The sequence below is a fragment of the Dermacentor andersoni genome, chromosome 1, assembly GCF_023375885.2.
Source record: "Dermacentor andersoni chromosome 1, qqDerAnde1_hic_scaffold, whole genome shotgun sequence".
Taxonomy (NCBI): domain Eukaryota; kingdom Metazoa; phylum Arthropoda; class Arachnida; order Ixodida; family Ixodidae; genus Dermacentor; species Dermacentor andersoni.
This window is the reverse complement of record NC_092814.1, coordinates 115,902,332-115,926,282: the sequence shown is the minus strand read 5'-3', so window position 1 is coordinate 115,926,282 and position 23,951 is coordinate 115,902,332. Positions and strand designations below refer to the sequence as shown.

At 47.2% G+C, this 23,951-nt stretch overlaps 1 protein-coding gene across 2 annotated transcripts in view; it reads left to right on the top strand.

The window, feature by feature from the left end:
• Positions 1 to 23,951, top strand: part of LOC126543881 (E3 ubiquitin-protein ligase MARCHF6) — a 170,886-nt gene that overhangs the window by 129,429 nt on the left and 17,506 nt on the right. For both annotated transcript variants that reach the window (XM_050191013.2, XM_055061931.1), the window contains exons 16-18: positions 13,425 to 13,725; positions 17,663 to 17,844; positions 17,976 to 18,110. In XM_050191013.2, the coding sequence (XP_050046970.1) occupies positions 13,425 to 13,725; positions 17,663 to 17,844; positions 17,976 to 18,110 (618 nt within the window). The remainder of the gene's footprint in view (positions 1 to 13,424; positions 13,726 to 17,662; positions 17,845 to 17,975; positions 18,111 to 23,951) is intronic.

Genomic DNA, 23,951 nt, shown 5'->3' with positions numbered 1-23,951 from the left:
AAGCATCTTCATCTATATATTTCACTGCACGTGGGGCATGGTGCTCTTAGAAGCATATGCACAGCTTTAACAGGCGATAACCCAAATGTGCCGCTGTTCCCTGCTGCAGGTGGCTTGAAATTGCTCTGGCGGCATCGTAGGCTTCATATTCTGGCGTCACCCACCAGCTTGATTTCGATTTGGTTCCCCATTGCTGTCTTAAACACTATGCAGTAGGAAAATGAAAATGACCACATGCGTCTTCAGTCACTCGGGCCTGACCAGCTCGGTGCGTGTTGGCGTCTCGTGCTGCAACGATTTGCACCATGTGGGCACTTCAAAACTTCTCTCCGAAAATGCCCCACTCAAAGAAGCTGTTGACCCAGGCCCAATACGAGGAGTGCAAATGTAAGCTTGTTGAAGCAGCCAAAACGACAATGTGTGTCTCAGGCTACTTGCCGCTCCACCAGCTCGACGTACATTGGTTTCTCGTGCTGCAATGATCCTCGCAATTCTTCACATTATGCAGTTGTCAACTGCAGTTGAGTCTGTCCAATTTTTTAGTGACTTTGGATCATACATTTTCCTGGTTAGTCTGTTTTTTGTCGCATTTTATTCTGAAATGTATGAACGATGTTCTACTGTGATAGGTATATAACAAAATAAATGATATTTACCTTGGAAACCCCATGGAAATAAGTAAAAATTGTTCATTCAGTCCTCGTTAACTTAGAAAATTGGACCAACTGGACTCGCCATCTGATCCCAGCAAATGTGTGCATCCAATGCTTGTTAACCTCTTAAGCACTTTATTATTCTGACCAAAAGTGACCTTATTTTAAGTCTTAACCCCTTTGAGGGTAGATTTTTTTCGCCATATGCGATCGTCCAGGGTCGATTTTTTTTTTATTGCAGATTCCAATTCTTCTTAGGAACTTATATCGAAAAAAATTTACGGTAATTTTTCTAGGGTGACCGTAAAGTATGAAAATAATATATTGTGTTGGTATATATGTACTCTTCATTCATGAATAACAATAAAAAAGGAAATAAACTTACAAGAATTAAAAATTTGGTGCATTGTTATACACACAGTTCAAGACTTTGAATATGAGCACACGAGAACATTTCGCAACTCTCACCTGTTCCTGCTCTTACACTAATATTTACGTCCATAGCTTAATCGAACTGCGTAGCTGTGCGCACTCCAGAAAACTGTGTGGTTCTGTGCCCGTCAAAGGAGCAAAACATGCGACAAACTTCCGCTAATCTTCATCTTGTCGCCAACCAGAGGCAATTAGTTTTCGCGAGTTCCCTCCCCCCCCCCCCCCCCCCCCCAAAGAAAAGCAACGGAAACGCATGCACGGCGGCATCCTTCCTATGCACACCCTTGTCGGTGCTAAACGAGCGAGAAACAAGTGGTGGCCCTTTGAGCGATTAGTAATGAGATAGCCATCAGTTTTGCAAGCGAAAGAAGCCGAAACCGCCTGCGGAACAAAACTGAAACTGCCTCCCGCATGCGCGCGCGTCAATGCGCGAGCGGTAGTATATAGACGCGTGGGAGCAAACAAGCTCAAAAACAAACCATACAACGAAAACTGAGAGAGGGAGGTGCGCAAAAAAAATTCCCTGTATTCCCACATAGTGGCAGCACATGGTAGAAAAGAAAAAGTTAGGAAATTGACGTGCTTTTCAAACGTACAGACGGTGCAGTAAATATACGGCATCTACCATTTTTGGACTTGTTCATGCCGCCATATATTTACATCATTGACCCTCAAAGAGTTAAGTGGCTCATTGCAGTGGAAGCAAGGAAAGAAACTTTATTTTTCAAAAGAGAAAAGTAGGCGAGTGTGGTTAGGCCCTTAATCCAGGGCCCCACTGGCGCGAATGGCTTGCTGGGCTTGGTCCAGGAGAGCCAATTGGCTCTTCTTTCCCTCGTCCGCAAGCCATGCCTCCCACTGCATATTTAACATGAGTGGATGTGCATTTATGTATGGGCTAGTAATATGTGAAGGCCTTTCCAGGCACTTCCATGTGATATGCTGTAGTGTGGGTTTGTTAGAACACCATGGACAGCCATCTAGAAATCTATACAGTAGAACCCCGCTGTTACGTTCCTCACTGCTGCGTTTTCCCGGCTGCTACGTCGCTTTCATCCGGTCCCGGCATAGCTTCCATAGGATCCAATGTATAAGGAACCCCGCTGTTACGTAGTAGCTGTGAAAACGTTCCCGCATGATGTGTCGCAACCCGAACCCGCCTGGGCTAAAGTAGGCAACGCGCTCCAACCGCCATTTTGGCTTTTGACGAGTTTTGACCGGGCTTGGCCGGGCTTGGCTATGGAACTGGCTGCAAAAAGCCGCACGCCAGTTTGAGAGGCCGCCACTAGGTGGCCATTCGTGAAAAATGCTCTCACTATCATCACTGTGATTACGGTCACCGCATGGTTTGTTGGACGGCTCGACTCACGGAGGAAGGAAACTCCGGAGAGGCCCTGACGTCACTCTTTGCGAAGCTGTAGCTAAAGGGAAGCCGGAAGTTGGCGTTGCTCATGGCATTGCTCCGCCTATCGGGCCAACTCTCCTCTCTTGTTTACATTTCTCGCGAAACCACGCCGCGCTGCGCGCAACCGGGCTGCTCGGACGCGCGCGCTCCGCAGCAATACTAAACAATCGTTAGCACGTTAGCATGATTACGCCAAAGAGGGCAACATTTCCCGCGGATATTCTTTCGTCCGTTGCCATTGCCGTGGTGCGGTGACGACGAGGAGCACGAGCCGCATGATGCCGGGGAGTTGCCGAATCCTAGCTTTGGAGAAGCCGTCGCGGCTCTAGACCTCCTCCGCAGGTATGTCGCACCTCACAGCGACGCTGACAGCAACGCGGCCTTCCAGGCTATTGAGAAACGTGTGGTGATTTCTAGCGAGCGAAAGAAACGGCAAGCCACCATTCTATATTTCTTTTTAAGTTCTAAGCGCACTCTGTGGAAATAAATTGTCTATAGTTGAAGCTGCACTTTTTTTCATTCATTTTCGGAGCTTTCCTCACTGTTGCGTTTTCCCGGCTGTTACGTTTTTTTTCCTCGGTCCGGTGAAAAACGTATGAACGGGGTTCCACTGTAGTCGGATACAACTTTAGAAAAAAGGGGGCGTTTACTCCTTCGAGGTGGATGCACACGAACATCCACCGATGGGCGCGCACTCTGGACTGACGTCATGCGCCAGATGGCCGGTGACCCCGCCGTCGGAGAAGATGGCCGCCCGGGCTTCGAACTGGGAGAAGTCGCGTCAGCTGTGCGCGTCAACGCCTCGTCACAGTGAATTCCCAAAGTGTTTGTGATTGTCTATCATGCCGAAAATATTACTGCGAGCTTACGATGCGGCATTTGTGCCGCGTGCGTTTATTCCAAGCCGTGATCCGGCGAAGAAACATTGCAGCGAGCATCGCTGACGCTGCACTACGCTTTGCCTGAAAACAGGATCCCACGGCGATCGCTGCAAACACACATCCTGCCTGTTTGTTCCATGTCTGTTTTATTTCGCTCCTGAGTGAAGTTACGACGAGAAAAGTTTGCCAAAGTCTGGTACCTACTGTCAGCGGTGGGTGTGTTCGTGTACTGTGCCGCTGCGTTTCTCGTCGGACGGGGTGAATTGATGGAGCAAAACCATTCTCAGGCGAAATGAGAAAAGCGTGCGCGCATGACACAAACCTACGAGCATCTCAACAACCCGCTCCTATAATACCTCTACCCAGGTCTGTTTGTAAATGTGTGTATGTTTTCTTGCGTTTGTCAATTTTTTTTTTATTTCCCACAATTCTTTATATTTGAGTTTAGAGATACATTTTCTTAAAAGCGTCATGTGGGTTGCACAGCAACTTTGCCTCTTACCTCTGTTCATGTTTATGCATCTGTACATGTGGCAACTCGCCAGAAGTGCACATGAAAGGCTGCATATTGCGAAGCAACATCTTTCTATGCTGTTGCATTTTTCATGCATTCAGTCTTAGTAAACGGACGGTTTCGCTGCCCATCACATATGATGGTAAAAGTTTTCAACACGAATAACATTGGGCAGTGGGGAATCATTTCCTGTCTGACGCTTTCGTCGTTGCAAAGACATTTTTCTGTGAATGGAGCCCAGCGAAGCAGTGCACTGAGAGCTTTTGCAACTTTCACCATTTATTACTTCACAAATGTCATTGTCTGAACCTGGCTTTCCATCACTATGCCGATGGCTTGTGAATTAAATAATTGCCTCAATAAAACACATTCAACTTCACTCAGCATTGTTTAGTACAAACAATGCTAGCAGAGCTATTCAGGGTGAATAATTGTGCTTACATTGGTGTTACTTGCCCGGTCAGGCAAACAAATATAACAATGGCTGTGGCATGACTGTGATTTGATGTGCAGACTGCGAACGGTGCCTTTCAAGTGTGCCCTCGACTACTGCTATTAATAGTTACCCGAATTAGTATTTTGGGCCTAACTAAGCTAATGATGCTTGATAATTGTTGTCTTATTCGCATTACTTGCCTGGGTCAGATAACCAGGTTAAACAATGCCACCACATGAACGTGCTTTTTCATGCAAGCTGCCAACAGTGGCTGTCATTCTCGCGTTGATTGCTGCCGTTTCACCAACAGTGGCGACGACATGACTGCGCTTTGACGTGCAGACTGCTAATGGTGCCTTTCAAGCTTGCCCTCGACCACTGCTATGAATAGCCACCCGAATTAGTATTTTGGGCCTCACTAAGCTAATGATGCTTGATAATTGTTGTCTTATTCGCATTACTTGCCTGGGTCAGATAACCACGTTAAACGATGCCACCACATGAACGTGCTTTTTCATGCAAGCTGCCAACAGTGGCTGTCATTTTCGCGTTGATTGCTGCCATTTCACCAACATTGGCGATGGCATGACTGCACTTTGACGTGCAGACTGCTAATGGTGCTTTTCAATCGTGCCCTCTACTACACTCTAAGAAAATTTTACACCCTTTGAAGTACCCCTTCTGCCACACAACAATAATCGTCATCTGCTTTGATGCGTTTCCTTTCTTTAACGCTGCGAGCCTGGTACTTTACAGTAACAAACGGCATGCGCGTTATCAGCATGATAGCATTCCTGACAGGAAAGTAGCGGGCACGGCGTTTTTCAAGAAAGGAAACGCATTAAGGCAGATGATGATTATTGTTGTGTGGCAGAAGGGGCACTCCAAAGGGTGTAAACTTTTCTTAGAGTGTACTGCTATGAATGGCTACTCGAATGAGTATTTTGGGCCTCACTAAGCTAATGATGCTTGATAATTGTTGTCTTCGCATTACTTGCCTGGGCCAGATAACCAAAATAGACAATGCAAACACATGAATGTGCTTTCGCGTGCAGGCTGCTAAGAGTCGCTGTCAATTTCACGTTGACTACTGCTTTTTCATGTGAAGCTGGATAATGGCTGCCCGAACGAGCATTTTGGGCCCCACATATTTATTCAGGGTTAATAATTGTATTTGCATTCAGATTTTCCAGCATTTCAGCACGTTTCCATGCCAATACTTATATTGAGCACAATCTGTGCAGGACGTTGCTTTTTCAGAATTGAGCTTCCATTAAAAGGAATGTGTCACCAAATGAACTGCTTATTTATTTGAGAGGTCACGGGAGAACGCTTGGCTGCTGCGAACCCACCGGCAAAATTTGGGTAGCCCTAATAAGGACTGTTCTTTCGTTAATAAGAAGCTGTTATGCTTCATCGAGTGGCTCAATGCCGGACGGCTCGCCGTCGGAGTCGCTTTCTTCAGTGCCATCTTCACCCAGCTGGATGATGATGGGTTGGATGTGGTCACTCCCAGATGTATCAATCCTGAACTTTGCCTCCAGATCCATCATGTGGTGAATGTTCTTCCTCCAGTCTTCCGCCGTTACACGCTTGATTTTTTCCCTCAAGACGTCTTCGACCGTGGACAGCTTGAAATCTCTGTTGTCTGCAGCGATGCCATTTTTCACCTTTGCCCACACGAGCTCAATAGGATTAAATTCGCAGTGGTACGGTGGGAGCCTGAGTACAATGCAACCGGCCCTTTCAGCTGCATTGTCTACGATGTAGCTCAGAAAGCGTGGCTTTACAGATGCTACCAACTCAAGCAGCTGCTTTTTAACCATCCTTTCGCTGTAGGTGATGTTGTTACCTTTGAGCCACTCCTGTATTTTTCCCTTCTTCCAAGCTGTCGTCGGTAATTTCTCTTCTCGCCGGGAATGGTAAGGTGCATTGTCCAAAACAATGACGCTACCAGCAGGCAACTTCTGCAGAACGTTATTAAACCATGCCTCGAAGCGATTGCTGTCCATTTCTTTGTGGTAGTCGCCCGTTTTTTGGCCTCGGAATATATATCTAAGCACCCGTCGACGAAGCCATTCTCGCTGCCGATGTGTGTCACAATCAGGCGCTGGCCTTTCCCAGAAGGTTGTTTCAAACCCGTCGACAGGCCATTTGCTCGAGCATATAGGCATCCGCGCTTCTGCACCACGGTGTCTGTCCACACGATCGACCGAGTGTGTCCCACCGTCACCCGTGTCTCGTCCAGGAAAAAGATCTTTCGGCCTTCCGCCCGGTAGTGCTCCACGTCAAGAAGGTAGCAATTCCGCCATTCAGCTATGTCATCCCGGTCGATGAGCAGCGAATTGCTGCTCCTCTTCTCGTGCTTGAATCCGATCTCGACAAGCAGATGACGCACAGTACACCACTTCAGTGATGAGAGATCCATACGCTTCGAGAACTCGTTAGTTATCTTCTCGACCGTCGGTATCTTATTGCGGCGAAAGAAATCGTGCACACATGACCTCAGCGCGCACAACGTGAAGCTGTCATACTTCGTGCTGCGTCTTCTTTTCTCCGCATTTCGTGGGTGCTTTCGCGAGGGCGTCGACAGTTTGCCACCCGAAATATGCAATGCTTTGTCCTCCCTCCTCACCTTGAACACTGTGCTTTCGCTGACACCGAGCATCTCGGCGACAAACTTGGTCGTGGCCTCCACGCTGTGTTCAGGCTCCCTGTTACGCCAATACGTGTAGCAGTGGAGGATCATATTGCGTGAATCGCTGTTCAGGATGTGGCCACTCTTGTTCTTGTCGAGGTTCCTTGGTGGTGTGGACATTGAGGCAACACAAGGCTTGTTTGGCAACAAAGAATCGCATTCCGATGTCACCTCGTTGGGCTCCATGTCGGAAAACTCGCACGGAATGCCTTGCGCGAACTGGCTAGATTTCAGGCTCGGGGAAAAAAATAAAAAAAAGAAAGTGAAACACAAAGCCAAGAAATATAAATTTTATGCTATTTAACACCATGAGTGTTTATTTAATACGATGAATGAAGCATTTTTGTACCTTTCCTGCCTTGAGTATTCACCCCCCAGGTTTGTAATGGTTGCGATAAATTCATTGTTTTATATAAGTACTTGTCCAATAGCAACTGATTCATTTTAAGCTCGGAAAAAGAGTAGTAAATGTGCCGTGTACATGTAAACAAGCGCAAAAGCCATGCAGAGCTGCTCTTTCTACTTCTGTCACTTGCCATGAAGCAAAAGAGCAGACGACAGGAAGCGTTGTGGAAGGCACGGGGTTATTTTTTTGTCGTGATCCGGCATGTGCTGTAGCACATGAGAGCTCTACTAAACCAGTCATCAAAATACAAGTCTTTGTTTATACCGAGAATTGCGCGTTTCAGAAGCACGATTTTTTGAGCAGGATTATTTTAGTCGTGGAGGCAATCGGCTGTCGCGCTTCGGTCATCTGGGCGGGGCTAGCGGGGCCTCCCCTTTTTTCTAAAGTTGTATCCGACTATAGTTGGGTTTATTTTACTGAGTTGATGCAGGTTGGGGAAGCTGTTTGTTTGAATACGTCGCCAGTCCCTACTCTGCTGTCTGTCAAGAGCCTTGTGTGGATGACCGTAGACTCTGCATTCCTCCCATTGTTGTAGAAGAATGTCATTAGTGCTTGGATGAAGTCCCGCGCTCGGCTCGGCCGCAGCTTGGTTGTTGAATCCTCGAGCTATACGGTCTGCCGCAACGTTACCCTCCAAGCCCTCGTGAGCCGGCCACCAAATAATGTCGTGGTGTTCTGTCAAGGTTCATCCCAGAATTCTGCGTACCATTGTGGGTACCGTCCCATTAAGAAAAAGGCGACATGCCGTCTGTGAGTCGGACAGTATGACTGCCGACTCGTTTCTGTGTTTCGCGTCTGCAATGGCCATGGCTATTGCAGCCACGTCGGCTGCACACGTGGACCAAGTTACGACGGTGGCCATTATGATACATTGTTTTTGAGTGACTGCTAGCGTGTGAGTCCCTCTACTGGCTCTGCTAGCGTCTGTGTAGTACACGGCTGAGCCTTTCCCTAAATGATTCTGCAGGGTTACGGCTTGTGCTCATCTTCTACCGGCACGGTATGTTGGGTGCATATTCTTTGGTATCAGTGCCACAGTGATACGAAATCTCGTGTCCCTGTCCAGTAACACTGTATCTTCGTCGCAGTATAGCGGTCGTGGCATGAAACTCGGCTTTTCCAGGATTGCACGTCTTTGGTTCGTTGAGCAGAGCTGCTCCCTTTGAGCTATGAAGACTGTGCTCGCGTTTTCCTCAAAGGGGTTGTAGAAGCCTAGTTACTCAACTTTATCATTGTTAGCACTTTCGGGGATGCTAAGCGCTGCCTTGAAGGCTTTTCTTATGATTGTATTAGCTTGTTTCATCTCCTGGTTTGTTAGTGCTTGGTACGGGAGTGCGTACGTCACCCTGCTAATTATAAAGGCGTGGACCAGCCTGATCGTTTCTACTTCAGTTAGCCAATCTTTACTGCTGGCTATCCCTCGTATTGCTACGGAAAAGTATTGGCGATGACGAAGAGGCGAGCAGTGTGAAGACGACGAGGACGATTGGAGGCTAGCGCGGGCTGTTGCCTCTTGGCCAAGTGCGGTGTATTCCCTTGTAAATATACTTGTATATAGCTTTTCTTCTGCATCTTTCTACGTAACATATCTGGTGGAGGTGGAATTTCCCTGTACCTCATCACGGAGCTTCGCAGTGGACAGTACGTCGAGCCTTCCTTCATGGCTCCCGGCGATGACAACTCGACTCAGCCGCCTCCGACACCTCCTGCCACTTCGACGACCTACATCACTCTCCCCGCTCCCCGTGATCCTCGCGTATTCTCGGGCAAAGATGGGGAAGACGTCGAGGACTGGACCAGCCTGTACGAACACGTCAGCCGCAATAACCGGTGGTACCCTACTATCATGCTCGCCAACGTAGTCTTTTACCTCGGTGGCACACCTCGAGTTAGGTTTCGGACGCACGAAGATGAGCTCACCAGTTGGGATTCGCTTAAGCAAAAGCTCCGAGACTTGTTCGGCAACACATACGGTCACCAACTTGCCGTGCAGAAGGCGCTATCCAGCCGTGTGCAGACGTCAACGGAGCCCTACATCACGTACATTCAGGACGTCTTGGCTCTGTGCCGCAAAGTTGACGCACATATGACTGAGTCCGACAAGGTTTCCCACATCCTCAAAGGCATTGCCGATGACGCCTTCAACTTGCTCGTTTTCAACAATGTGGCGGCGGTGGATGCAGTTATAAAAGAGTGCCGCCGCCTGGAACTTGCTAAAAGCCGACGTATCGACCAGCAGTTTGCCCGTCTGCCCAACACCTCAGCGACATCTTCCTGTGCCGACGCTCCTCGTCCCAACAACACTGCCGATGTTACCAGGATCGTGAGGGGTGCGCCGGACCCCGCATGCCGGACAGGGTGCGCGGGGTCCGGCGTGCGGGGGTGCGCGGCTGCGTATGTGCTAACAGGTCACCCAAAACTCGAGATTACGCAACCTCCAATACAAAACGCGCGGTAAGACAGTTTATGTGGTGCCATGCCGTCTCGGCACGCCCACTCTTTGCACATGCGGCAGATTACCTCTAAAGCAGGGTGCACGGCTGTGTAAGTGCTAACAGGTCACCCAAAATGTGAGATTACGCAACCTCCGATACTAAACGCGCGGTAAGACAGTTTATGTGGTGCCATGCCGTCTCGGCACGCCCACTCTTTGCACATGCGGCAGATTACCTCTAAAGCAGGGTGCGCGGCTGCATATATGCTGTTATGATTGGGGGCTCAATCCCATCGCTCGGGATCCGTTGTCAAGATTGGGGTCGGGCATGAATAAGAAGGTAGCTGGCCCATTCCGTCGTCCAACTTATCCACGCTGAGGACGTTAATGAAGGGAAGGACTGCTTCTCATCGAGAACGAGGAATATGGGTTTATTTACAGTATCTACATCAGTCTAGCATGACTGCTTAGAAAAGTACATCAGCCTAACATGACTGCTTGAGAGAGTGTCAGCCTAACATTACTGCTTGAGAGAGAGTCAGTCTAACATGACTGCTTGAGAGAGTGTGCTGAGCAGCCGCACAACAGCGGTTTATAAACACTCGGTCCTCCCCTTGATTCCAAGGGGACGGAAACATTCGTCCAGTCATTGCAAACACGCTGCCTCTCCCTGGGACGGCTTACACACACACCACACACACACACCACACACAGGTTCACGGTCCGAAACCGACATCACACGAATTTCGTAGAACTCTGAGCGGACCCTTGCAGCGCGTCCGGGTAGCCATTGTCCTACGTCTTGGTCGGCGCGTGGGAAGGGGGCCCTGACAACGTTCCCGCGGCAACTCCCCCGCTCGCGACAGATCAGGTCCGCGTTGGTGGGTTCGGTAACAATAGTTGGCCCGCCCAACGCATTCAGTCACAATGGCGATTTAGTGACGCTGTGGCTAGAGGTTTGCGGCGGCACTCTAGGAAACATTGACGCCCGTTGTCGCAACTGGCTGGCAACACTTGCACCTCAGCTGGGCGGTTCTTAACAGTGCTAACAGGTCACCCAAAATGTGAGATTACGCAACCTCCAATACTACACACGCGGTAAGACAGTTATGTGGTGCCATGCCATCTCAGCACACCCGCTCTTTGCACATGCGGCAGATTACCTCTAAAGCAGGGTGCATGGCTGCGTATGTACTAACAGGTCACCCAAAATGTGTGATCACGAAACCTCCAATACTAAACGCGCGGTAAGACAGTTTATGTGGTGCCATACCGTCTCGGCATGCCCACTCTTTGCACATGCGGCAGATTAGCTCTAAAGCGAGGTGCGCGGCTGCGTATGTGCTAACAGGTCACCAAAAATGTGAGGTTACGCAATGTCCAATACTAAACGCGTGGTAAGACAGTTTATGTGGTACCATGCCGTCTCAGCACGCCCACTCTTTGCACATGCGGCAGATTGCTTCTAAAGCAGGGTGCGCGGCTGCGTATGTGCTAACAGGTCACCCAAAATGCGAGATTACGCAACCTCCAATATTAAACGCACGGTAAGACAGTTTACATGGTGCTACGCTGTCTCGGCACGCCCACTCTTCGCACAGCAGCAGATTACCTCTAAAGCAGGGTGCGCCACTGGGTATGTTCTCAGCCGCACTTACAGCTATGCGCAGTCACGGCAAAGACTTGTGCCAAAAATCTTGACGTGTGCCAACTTGACCCCGCTCCACCCCCACGAGCTCGCTCTCCTCCCCTTCTTTCCCTTTGCTCGTGCTGGAAGGCGGCATTGGCGAAGCCACCGTCTTTCTTGTTCAACCCTCGCACACTTTCACTTGCACCTAAAGCACAAAGTGCATGGGGCGCGATAGGATCTTATCTCACTTAGACTTTATAAGGAACATGATGCGGCTCCACTTCCACAGTTGCTCTTGTTGCGCACTGGCAATTTGAGAGGTGCATGAGCAAACAGCTGCTTGTAATTCCATCATTTGATGATCTGCGCCCACTTAAGTTTGCATTTATTGTCTTGGCATTCCTTGCGGTGGCACTGAAATTTCGTTATATTGAAATCGCATACAAATGCACTTCGGTATATTGAGGTTCTAAATACATGGCGTTCTATGGACAAGAGGTTTATGAAAAGTTAAATGCTTTGTTATATCAAGGATTTTGTTATTAGAAGTTCACTATATCGAGCTTTAACTGTAGCAATTGAATTTTCATGTTGAATGAAACTTTGTTATAACGAGCTCCTACTGTTTTGCTTTAGGATGTAATTTGCTTACCAGTGTCATTTTTGTGAGGGTTCTATTCCCATTCTTTTTGTCCCTCATCACTGACTTGTGCACTGCTGCTGTGCCATTATCACAGGGGTCCGCTATTTTGGGTATTCTTATAGCTTGTTTATGCATCCATGTTCCTGAATGTGCATTTGCTGCTGAATACTTATTTTGTGAGCAGGGCTTAATCCAGGAACTTTTTTGAGGAAGGAACTGGGGGGTGGGGTGGCAGGTGGCAGTTATGTATTTTTGGCAACAAATGTTCTACAATTGAACTTCTCTATTCTGAACCTTGATATCTTAACTTTTCATCTGTATGAAAAAATGATAACATTTCTTTGCAAATCCTAAATATAAGTGGGAAAGCGCTACACAGAATTGCATTTTGTGGGTCATTTGATACGTCAGTAATACAGTGCCATGTCCTTGTACCATGTGCTTGCCTTCAGTACTTAAGTCTAGCTTAGGCTGCAGTGATTGAATGCAGTGACTTCTCAACTTGTGGAGACATTCACCGCAGGAACCCCATAGCAGGTCTGTCCATGTACTAGGCCTACAGCTGTGATGTGTAATCAGCGACTGCTTTTAACTGTGGTAATGCCATAATACCCAGCTGAGGGAAATTTATGGATCTCTTTTCTTTTAATGCTTCGTTTTGCTCAAAACTTAATCCTACATTCAGTTATGGCTCTTTGTGCAGTGCATCCCTGGCACATCCATTGGCTGCATTTGAGCTCACCATGCATTGCCACAAAAACTTTCTGCTCACCAGGGGTGAGGAGTTGTAGTTTCGACTACAATGATCCTGGGATCATATGTAATGACCTTTCACCTTCAATTCTATTGTGTTTTTGCTTGCAGTGCTTAGTGACTTATTCGAGCGATACCAACAGTGCAGAACCTATGGGGTAACGATGAAAGGCAAAAGAGAATAGGTATAGAAAATAATCTGAAAAGTCTGGGTTTTGCTGAAGGAAGCACCATTTCTTTCATTATGTGGAACTAGTGCTTTCACATGATATCTGAATTGGTGATGTCTTGTAAATATAATTGGGTTTTTGAGATGAGCATTATAACCATGCGGCATATTGCTTTTTGAAGTAAAATGGCTTCGAACTCTAGTTTTTCTACACGTCCCACAGCTATGCAAAATATTCACTTTAAAGTGCTGTATTTACTTTGAATTTGCTTTGAACCAAAAAAGTCGTACTTGCACAAGCCTAGGTTGTCATTGAGAGACTGTGGCACCCCTTCTGCTTTGTTAGCATGATGTTTCCCATGTCATGCTGCAGGATGGCACTGCAGAGGGTGGCCAGCAAGCTGGAGATGGTTCTCAGCTAATGGGCCCCCTGAACGAAGTGGACGAGGAGGTGGATGATGAAGAGGAGGAGGATGAGGAAGATGATGAAGAGGAAGCGGGTGCTGCTCCTGTTGTTCTCGGGGCAGCACATCAGGCACTTCTTCAAGGGCCTGGTCCCTCAGCTTTCCAGGCATACCAGAGACCACGCTGGTTCCCATTGCGCCTGGCTGCATTGCTGTGCTGCATTGCGTTCAGCTTAACAGCACTGAGCTTTGCCATGCTTACCATCCCAGGTAAGCATGTCTGGCTCTTACATTGGATACATTTCTTGCCTAGTATTTCGTTTTGTCATGTCTTTTTTTTTTGTCAGTTTTACTGAATAAAGTGTGCAGCACAGGTGCCAAAATGAAAGCCGATGACAATAGCACCTTAAGTACTTGTACACTGCCAATATGGTGTTGCTACTATGTTATACCAGTTTATAAGAAAATTCATGAGAAATACATTCATGTTAGATAGTAGAATTCAGTTTGCATGCATGCCAAACAAGCCGCAATGGTTTTAATGGTTTTCTGTAGGTGCAATATAAGTGACATCCACTCAGCACGAATGGGTGCTCACATGCATTTTGGTTATCCACATGTAGGGAAGGCCATTGACAGTCGACCAATTTGTGGTGCAAAACTTGTTCACTACTGGAAAAGTTTGTTATAGCTGCATTTTCCAACAAAATAACTGATAAGAAAGTAACGGAATCAATGTTTGATGTGAAATTGTACCTGAGGTTTTTTTTACGTAAGTGTTGTTGAAGTTTTATTAGGTAGTGCCAACCAGATGATCACATACTCCCAAGGTTCAGGCTATCCACATGCTCCATGCTCACTGCATGTAGTTTAAGGGGTCAATCCATATGAAGTGAGCTATGTTTTTGAAAATTCACAAATCTGAGTGAAAAAAATCCTACATTCCAGTGGCTGCATGAAAGTGGATTTCCCATTTTGTTTTAGCCATTAATAGATCTGTTACCAAATAAATCTATCTACATTTTTCAGGAAATAATGTCCTGATAGTACACTGGGGCATTTTCTTTGTCATATGCTAAGTGACTGATTTGTGAGGATGTTGTGTTCACAAGTATAGGTTGCTGGGACGGCTAAAGTGAAGTTCAAAAGTTCAGGTATATTAAACACCAGTGGCATAGAAATCTGTGGGCACAAGTGAATATTTCAATCTGTTTTCTTGAAGTAAGCCTTAATCTTTGAGTCAAGAAAAATAAAGAAGGTGATATACTTGCAAATAAACTATAGTCAGACCCGGATATATCGAATCGGAAGGGGATTAGAAGAAGTTCAATATATATAAGTAATTCGATACATAAAATAAAAATTTTATAAAAGAACTTTCAAAGGGATTTTACAGCTGTTCAATGTATACAATAATTCGTTATATGGGGGTCGGATATATCCAGGTACGACTGTATATTTAAAAATATATGCTTGGGAAAATTGCAATTGCTTTAGTTTTTACTAAGAGGACAATTTTCATAGCAAAAAATATATATAGGCGGTAAAACTGAATATCTGCAATATAAAGCTCCACAGACTTCAGAATGTGTCCTACAATTGACAGCTTACATTTGTCAACTAACATTTGATAGGCAGAGGCATTGAGGCCGCATTTTTTAAGATAAAAGAAGCCTCATTATTTAACGACAAAGTTTTTGATCACTAAAATGATGTATGAAATTCATTTTTAACAGTCGCCAACGCATTCAAATCTTTTTCACTGATGTTCACAATAGTTGAAAAAATGTTGAATCACATGACACGGGATTACCTTATATAGACTGTGCAGCTGCTTATGGGACCAGACAGCACAGTGAAAAGCACCTTGGATGGCGGGAATTTCGTTCATGGCATGTGAAGCAAACGACACTCTTACAGATGTGCTAGGCACGATGTGGGATCAGTTTGTTCTGCTGTGATTTAAAAAAAAAAAAAAAAAAAAGCTTTACATTTCTTGAGTGACTTTTTGTGTCTAATTTAAAGAGTGACAACGAAGCAACTAAAGTAAAACCTTGTTGATTTTGATTTCACGGGGCAGAGAAGATTGGTCGAGTTAGCTGAATGTTGAATTTTCGAGCGTATCAAGACAACAATAAATAAATGCTTGCTACACCGATCTGCCTTTATTTACTGAATAAATTTGCAACCCTTGCTTCTATTTTGACAAAATCAGTGCAGAAGCAGCAGTTGTTGTCTTGTCATCTCATGACTTATTAGCACTTGCAGCGGCGAGGGCCTCACGACTTCCTTCGCAGTGCAGCCTGTTTGGCCATGGCACAATACCAGCGTCTTATCCGAGTGGACATGCTTTTCACTACTGCGCACACATCCCAATTATTTTTTCGCTAGTAAGCTGGTCGGTACCAAATCATCCATTCATCACGATGTAGCTGGAGGTTTGATGCCAGCGTGTGGGCTGTGGTAGAATCATTCTTCATCCTCGACAGCTTCCACTGTATTTCTGACATTGTGCGTGCATTGCACTGATTCAAAAAGGGACTACTACTCGCTGCAACCACTGTGGACAAAACTGCAGTCACTGTCGACACAATCGTGCATGGGGATTACGCTGCACTGAATGCATGTGGCCAATGTGCGCACTGAAAGAAACTAGTACTGCTCGCCGCATCTGTTACAGGCAAAACCGCACTCGTTATCGACGTGACCAGGAATGGTGACTACACAGTTCTGAAGGCACGTGCGGCCAACTAGGTGTCGTGCGGTGTTAAATGCATAAATACAAAAACAGACACGAAACATTTGGCATATCTGTCGTTCTTGTATGATTTCCGCTGATGACTATGGCGATGCATAGACTCCGCCACTTTGTTTCATTTGGCTGCTAGTGTTGCTTTTGCTCTTTGCATTGCACATTTGTGGCACTCTATGCTTGCTGCACTCTTAGGTTTGTCCAAATTAATCGGTGTGTGGCCATGTACGCCCGAATTAATGAGAGTTTGATGGCATTAAATAATGCATATGGGCCTGCAGGGACCAAAGAATGAGTCCAAATTATAAAAATTTTCTAATTAACGAGGGTTAAATTAACAAGGTTTTTTTGTAATCACATGTTTCTGGGGTCAAGGGGTGCAAAATAAACGTCAACAGTGGAAAATTCAGAGCACCGTTCATTGATTGATGGATGCTAATGAGCATGCATGTGCACGTGCACACACACACACACACACACACACACACACACACACACACACACACACACACACACACACACACACACACACACACACACACACACACACACACACACACACACCACACACCACACACCACACACACACACACTCACACACACACACACACACACACACACACACACACACACACTATTTTTGCAGCGCCTTGTCTCTGCTTCCGGTAGCCGTAGCATATGACTGTTACCTTGCTTTCAGCTGATCACCGGCTAATCATGTTTCTGTCATATTGTGATAGTTTTCTTGCTGTGATGAAGTCTCTATCATGATATGTCTCGATGTATGCAGTATGACCTTTTGTTGTGTGTGTTTCAAAGGGGGCAGCTACGCAAGTACACGAAGAGGGGCAATATCATAGTTTCATTGATTTCCATCACAGCGTTATGAACTCTAAATGCTGAAAGTCTCATACAACTGTTGCTTGCTGGCCATGGAGCTACACTTTTTACATTAGTACGTACCTGGCAGGAATGTGGCATTGCTGAGGCACTACATGGTAGTATGCTGTAACTGGCAAGTACAGATTTGCATGTTTTTAATGTGTGCCACTACTAATAAAGAATAATAAAAAAAGCGACACCACTGTAAATATTACCTTAAGTGTGCATCAGAGGGTTCCTTCTTTCCCTCAAGAAAGCTGTCTTTCAAGCAATTGCGTGGTAGAGGACAGGTGATATCAAGCAGCCTTCGGAAACTTGGTAGGGAGAACTGCCACAGGGTGGATAATGTAGTGACTCATCAGCTTTCTCCATAGCTTGTGTGTGTGTGTGTTTGTACATCAATCTACTGAACGATCCAAGTGAAGACGAGTGCTGCTCCTCTGTAACACTGCAATTACTGCTGCAGGGTGATGTTTCCAAGTTGTATTATCCTATTAATTAGGATTCTTTTTCATCATTCTGAGTACTCTAGTAGCTAGTGTTCTTAATTTAATCATTGTGTTCCATGTGCAGTGAGCATGGGTCGCCTTGTGATGATGGTGCTGATGCCTGGTGGCCGAGTGCATGAGTTCTACACAGCAGCCTGTGGTCTCTACTCGTGTTGGCTGGCTCTGCGTTGTCTCACCCTGCTGTGCAGCTGGCTGCCTCGGGGCTGGAATACCATTCTCAGCAAGCTCCACTCCTGGATGCTTATTGTGAGTGATCCTTTGTTAATGTGTTTCTGTGCAGGTTATTTGGTAGGGGTGGGAGACAGTAACATTAAGGTACAGTAAACACAAATTAAATCCCTGTGCTCTGGCTGACCATCATCTGTTCATGTGCACAGTCAGTGAAGTCCCTGGTAGCTATGAGCCTGCTGCTGGGTCTTATACCACTACTGATGGGGCTGCTGTTCGACCTGGTGGTGATAATCCCTCTTCGAGTGCCTCTCAATGCCACTCCTCTATTCTACCTCTGGCATGTGAGTATGTTGCAGGCTAACCCTGCTGCTTCTTTGTCATTGTGCCTAGCAATGTGTCTATGGTATGCAGCTGATGATCATTACAACGAACCGTAATAATCCAGCGAGAAAAGTTCTTTACACTAGAATCTTGTTATAATGAAGTTGAAGGGGGAGTCGGAATTACGTTATATCCGTTACTGCATGATATCCATTACAGTAAAAGCTTGTTAATTCACAACTCGTTATTTCGAAATTTCAGATAATTCAAAGTAGCCGCCGCGGTCCGTCCAGGAATGTATTGAAAGCAATGTGTAACACATCCCGCTACTTCACACTGAAATCCGCACCGCCACCGACAATTCGAAAGCAAAGCCAAAAGTAAAGGCAAAGCCGCGCGGGCCGCGTGGCTTTGTTTTTTCTATCTGCGTCCCACTGTGCTGCGGCCCTTTCTTTAGGCTTGACTGGAGAGAGACTTGTGCCTGGCCAGGCATGGTCAATGCCTCTGTTGCGGTTGCTTCTCTCCCGTGAGGTTCTGTACAAATCTCAAGGGCGATAAAATCGTCGCCGTGCCCTGTATGCTGTATGTGCGAGTGAAAGTGTGCGAGGGTGAGCCTGCATAGGTAGCTCAATCTAGCGTGCACGAGTGAGGAAGGTGGGGCTGATGCGCACTCTCTCCTGTGGTGCACGTGGCATGGGGGGTGAGGTAGGTGGAAGGAGGGAGCGAGGGGGCGGGAAACGTTCTTCTCCGGCGGCTGCTGCCCATGTGGGCGCCGTATTTTGAAAGCGATCTGTGATGTGCTCAAAGTGCACGCCCGCTTTGGCCTCATCTTCAAAGGGATCTGCGATGTTTGCAGAGTGCGGGTAGTGCCAGCAGCTTCGTATGCGATGTGCTTTCTGCATTTCATTCGCTACTGCCGCGATTCCTCACTCCAGCGTTTTCCAGCGAGTTTCCACGGTCATCGAGCGAGATATGTTCATTGTTTACCTGTGCTCGCATGACACCGTACTTGTTAATTTATTTAGTAAGTGAATGTTTGCAAGTTTATACAGCTGATAAAACTACTATCCTTACTTCGTATAGCTATGTATTAATTTTCTATCACAATCGAAGCTTCGCTTTTCGGGCGAAACTGAATTTTTTTTGTTCTCTGTGCCAGTTTGTGCGACGAATGCATGGATGGAGCAAGAGCTATCTTGACGTCGGGCACGTCGAACCGCGTTGGCCGCGACCGGTTACGTTGGCTCCGCCTGTGCTTCGAAGTATAGATGTTGTTGTTCACACCAACGTGACGTAGCATGTGTGCGCGCCTGCTCACACCACGTCCGACTATACACGCACCTTAACCGAGTGATTTTTTTCTCTTGACTTTCATTAGTTCTAATTTTGTGTAATCCAAATTTTTGTAGCATCCCCGTGGAATTTGAATTAACAAGCTTTTACTGTATTGCCATTCACTACAATTTTTGCCCATTGGGGTGCGCGATTGCAAAAGTGGAAATTAGAAGACAGCTTTGCAGCTACACGGAGACTGCACCGATGCCAATGCGATCTCAGAGGCCACGCCCAGCTGCCAGCCCATGCACCGTGCCACAGGGAGATAAAGAAGTGAATGCACGGCCTGGGCATGAACCCCAAGATTGTGTTGGGGAGGCCTCTGAGGCCAGGTCCAGCTGCGACGAGCGTAGAGAAATAGAGACATGAATGCACTTATATTTCGCACCGCTGCGCGTAGCCGCGCAGCATAGTGCTACTCGCTCAGGCCTGCGTGTGACCTCCGAGATTGGGCTGGAAAGATGTGGGAAGCCACCCAGCTGCACTTGCCTGCACACCACGCGAACGTGAATGCACTAATCAGTCGTACCACCACACATAGCCATGTAGAGTGGAATGGCTCGCACAGCCAGGCACTGTAGGAGTTGTCGGATGATCTCACCGCTGCCACCATTTGTAAGATTTGGAGTCGGGCTTGTAGGACGATCGGAGGAACTTGAGGGGACAGGACTTAGGTGAGCAGGATTTATTTACAGTATTTACATTTGAACATGGAATACATTTACGCAGTCTAGCGTGACTCCCAAATGGAGCCTGCAAGACGAAGCATACAGCAAATGAGCACACAGCTCATGAGTATATTGACGAGCACAGAGCACGACGACGAGCACACACTAGCAGCCGATAATCGCTGCTTATAAGCACTCCGCTCGAAGTCATAGTAGACTACCCGCCTTTTGGAGGAGGAGGGCTCACACACACGCCCCGCACAGGTTTCAGTGCTCTCTCGAGGGCAGACAACCTTTGCAGTGCAGTCGTCGTGGTATCCATTGTCCTGCGTCCCCGTAGTCAGGTGGTCACGCCCGAACCCAGCCGGTGCCCCTAAATTCCAGAGCTGCCGTAGTCCGCAGTTCTCCAAAGGAAGTTCACGGTTGGTTAGCGCTGTCCTCGCTGGTTCTCTGAAGGGCGCCACCACCCCGGATCGATCGACGCACCTGCAGCGGACGCACTTGTAGCAGTACCCCTGCTAGCCAATCCTAACAGCTCCTCCACGGCCCGGAAAATCTCGCCTGGCCAGTGCTGGCAACCGCTGGGCAGTAAGAGAATGGCTGGCGATCAAGACGATGGCTTTGCTCTCTGCAACCCCTGCGCACTTGGAATGCCTTCAACCATCTCACAACAACTGGCACAGAAGAGTCGATCCCGGCAACACAATACCGCTCAGCGTGCAAACGCCCGGAATCAGCTGTTAATCCACCAGGCCTCCTATCAAAATTTCCATGCAAGCCGCTCAACTGGGAATCCCAAATTTTGCCCCAAAATTTCGTGCCACGAAAGCGAGCGTTCATGTTCCTCTTGAGTTCGACCAAACCCGACCGTCGCGCTGCACAAAGTAAAGGTTTACACAGAATTAAACTGAAGGCTCTTAATCACAAATACCCGAACATAACTTAAGCAGCCTGGCTTCACGAACAGTCTGTTCTTACCCTATCACAGTGGCGTACTTATCTCATGTATGGTGGCCACTGAACAGTCTGGCCAACTCCACAGGTACGTAATTACAATCGCGCTAGCTTTGTGGTCCCTATTCCGAATGCGTACTTGTGTCGTACACAAAGTTTTCATCACGCTTACTCACATTTGTTCCTTTAATTCACACAGGACACGTTCCTTAAACAAACAACCAAACTTGCGTAACTTACGCAACTCAGAGGAACCTTTAAACAAATGTCTTCTAATAACTTGTTCCACGCACGCTCACTAAAGAAGTCACAACACGGCCGCCCTCAACACACACGAGCAACCCAGTCATAAACATTCTGTTTCCCTCCGTCCACACAGGACACGCGCTAATGGACTTAAAAGCTCTTAGTGCAAATCACGCACTTACTGAAAACCTACGCGCTTAACCTTAGAAAAAAAAAACACATAAAAGAAACAAGGTTAACTAATACACACGCACGTTACGATAGGCCTTTCAACGATAACCTTGACCTTCAGGTTACTCACACACGAAAAAAAAAAGAAAGCCTATCTACTCATTAATGAACACCTCGCGAGACTAAATGCTTAAACAAAACACCTCTTTCAAACCTCGGAGCTTCTCAAACAAAAACATAAACAAAGCTCATACCTTTACATATTGAAAGAAACTTAACACGCTAAATTTTCAAGTGCTCAAAAATAAAACAAAATAACACGTTTTACTTCTACGGAAGCTCTCTTGGCCTCCCGTTCCAAACACTTACGACTGACTCATGCTTTTGAGCCGTACCCGAGGTGGTCACGGTTCGAAAGCTACTCTGGCTACCGAGGAACAACAAGAGGGCTGACTCACTGTCAGCTCCTCCAAGACGTTACAGTCTCCTGCCAATTTGCGTCCTGGCGCCCCGCTTTCAACACTAACTTGACCGACTGCGTCGCGATTCCCTACCACCTGGTCTCGTCTTGCCACCTTGCGCTTCTTTGTACTACACGCTGAACTTCGAAAAGAACGACGGATTGACAAGGAACATAACTGCCCCGTGCCCTTTGTCCGTGTCCGTGCAGAACATGCTTCTTAGTCTCTTTTTGACAGGTGGCTCGAACGTGCTTGATGCGACAGCATCGTCAACGACGACCGCATCTTTCTTTTTCTTGCGCCCTGGCTTTTTGCATCTGTCGCCGTGTTTGGCTGCGTTACCTTAGCCACCGCATTCCGATCTTTAGCGTGCTTCTTACTGCGGTGCTTTCTCTTTGAAGTCTCTTTCATGCCGTCCTCTTGCGCCTCGTGCTGGCCGGTACACATTTCGTCGGCCGGGATCGGTCTCTTACCCGCACAGTCTGAGTGATTAATAACTAAATCACCCCTCTCTTGGCTACCTAGACTGGCGGAGAGCTGCACCCATCCCTGAACAATGCAGTTGTCTTCTCTTTAGCTACGCAGCCCGCAATCCTGAGAATTACCCTCAACTGCATCGCTCAGCTTGCACTTCACTTCTTCACGCAGATCTGGCTCGACATGGGTGCTCGTGTCTATCGGGTCAGCAGTACTCTTTACTTCGCTAGCAACCTCGCTAACATTACAAGCGACGCACACGCGCGGTAACTGTGCCAATTCATTCGCAGCTGGCCTAGCTGCCTCTACAGTGCTCTGTTGGCACAGCACCTCGTCGCTCTCCCTCTGGCCTTTAACGGCCTCTGCTGCCACTAAGGCATCGTTAGCGGCTAACACTTCGAGTTTACTTATGATCGTGCTGCTACTCTCACAGGTACTACTACTTTTCTCGGCTTTCGACTGAAATCTACTATCTGCTTCCTGCCACTTTCGCTGTGTCCAGCCTACAGATTTCTCAAGCCGCTGTTGACTTCGTGCGTTTAACTGCTGTAAATCCTGTATCTGTTTCTTCACTGCTGCCATTTCCTTTTCAAGCTTTTGCCGTTTCTGCTCACGCTCTTGGCGTTCTTGCCTAATTGATTCCCGTTCCTGTCTTTTGTTTAAAATTCGTTTACCCAGTTTTTCGATGAGTTTCAAATCATTGCCACTTTGCAAAATGGTTTTACGAATTTCTGATTCCGTCAAGTCCTTCTCCACGTCTACCATGAGCTCTTCACACAACCACAACAGGTCAGCTCCCGTCAAACACAATAGGACCATGGTCGCTACTTTAAGCTTTGGCTCTGCTGTCACACAATACTTGCTGCGATACCCACACAAATCAAAATGCAAGTAAAAGATCCCAGCGAATCAAATCAACAAACACAGCTAAATTGAAGCCTGTTAAATCTTACAGCCAAGACCAAACGCTTACCCACTGAAGCAGCACCATATCACCAGTCCTTCTCCGCCGCATCCAGTCAGTTGCAAGAGGTGGTCAATCCCAAGTCGCCTCCAGCTTGATCAGGATACCGGTCGGTCACCATGTGCCAAAGTCCGTGAGCTGCCGTTGCTATCTCCCAAGTCGTAGGCCGATCTACGAGCCGTCGGCCGATCTCACCGCTGCCATTCAGTTGTAGGAGTTGTCGGACGATCTTGCCGCTGCCACCATTTGTAAGATTTGGAGTCGGGCTTGTAGGACGATCGGAGGAACTTGAGGGGACAGGACTTAGGCGAGCAGGATTTATTTACAGTATTTACATTTGAACATGGGATACATTTACACAGTCTAGCATGACTCCCAAATGGAGCCCGCAAGAGGAAGCATAAAGCAAATGAGCACACAGCTCACGAGTATATTGATGAGCACAGAGCACGACGACGAGCACACACTAGCAGTCGACAATCGCTGCTTATAAGCACTCCGCTCGACGTCATAGTAGACTACCCGCCTTTTGGAGGAGGAGTGCTCACACACGTGCCGCACAGGTTTCAGTGCTCTCTCGAGGGC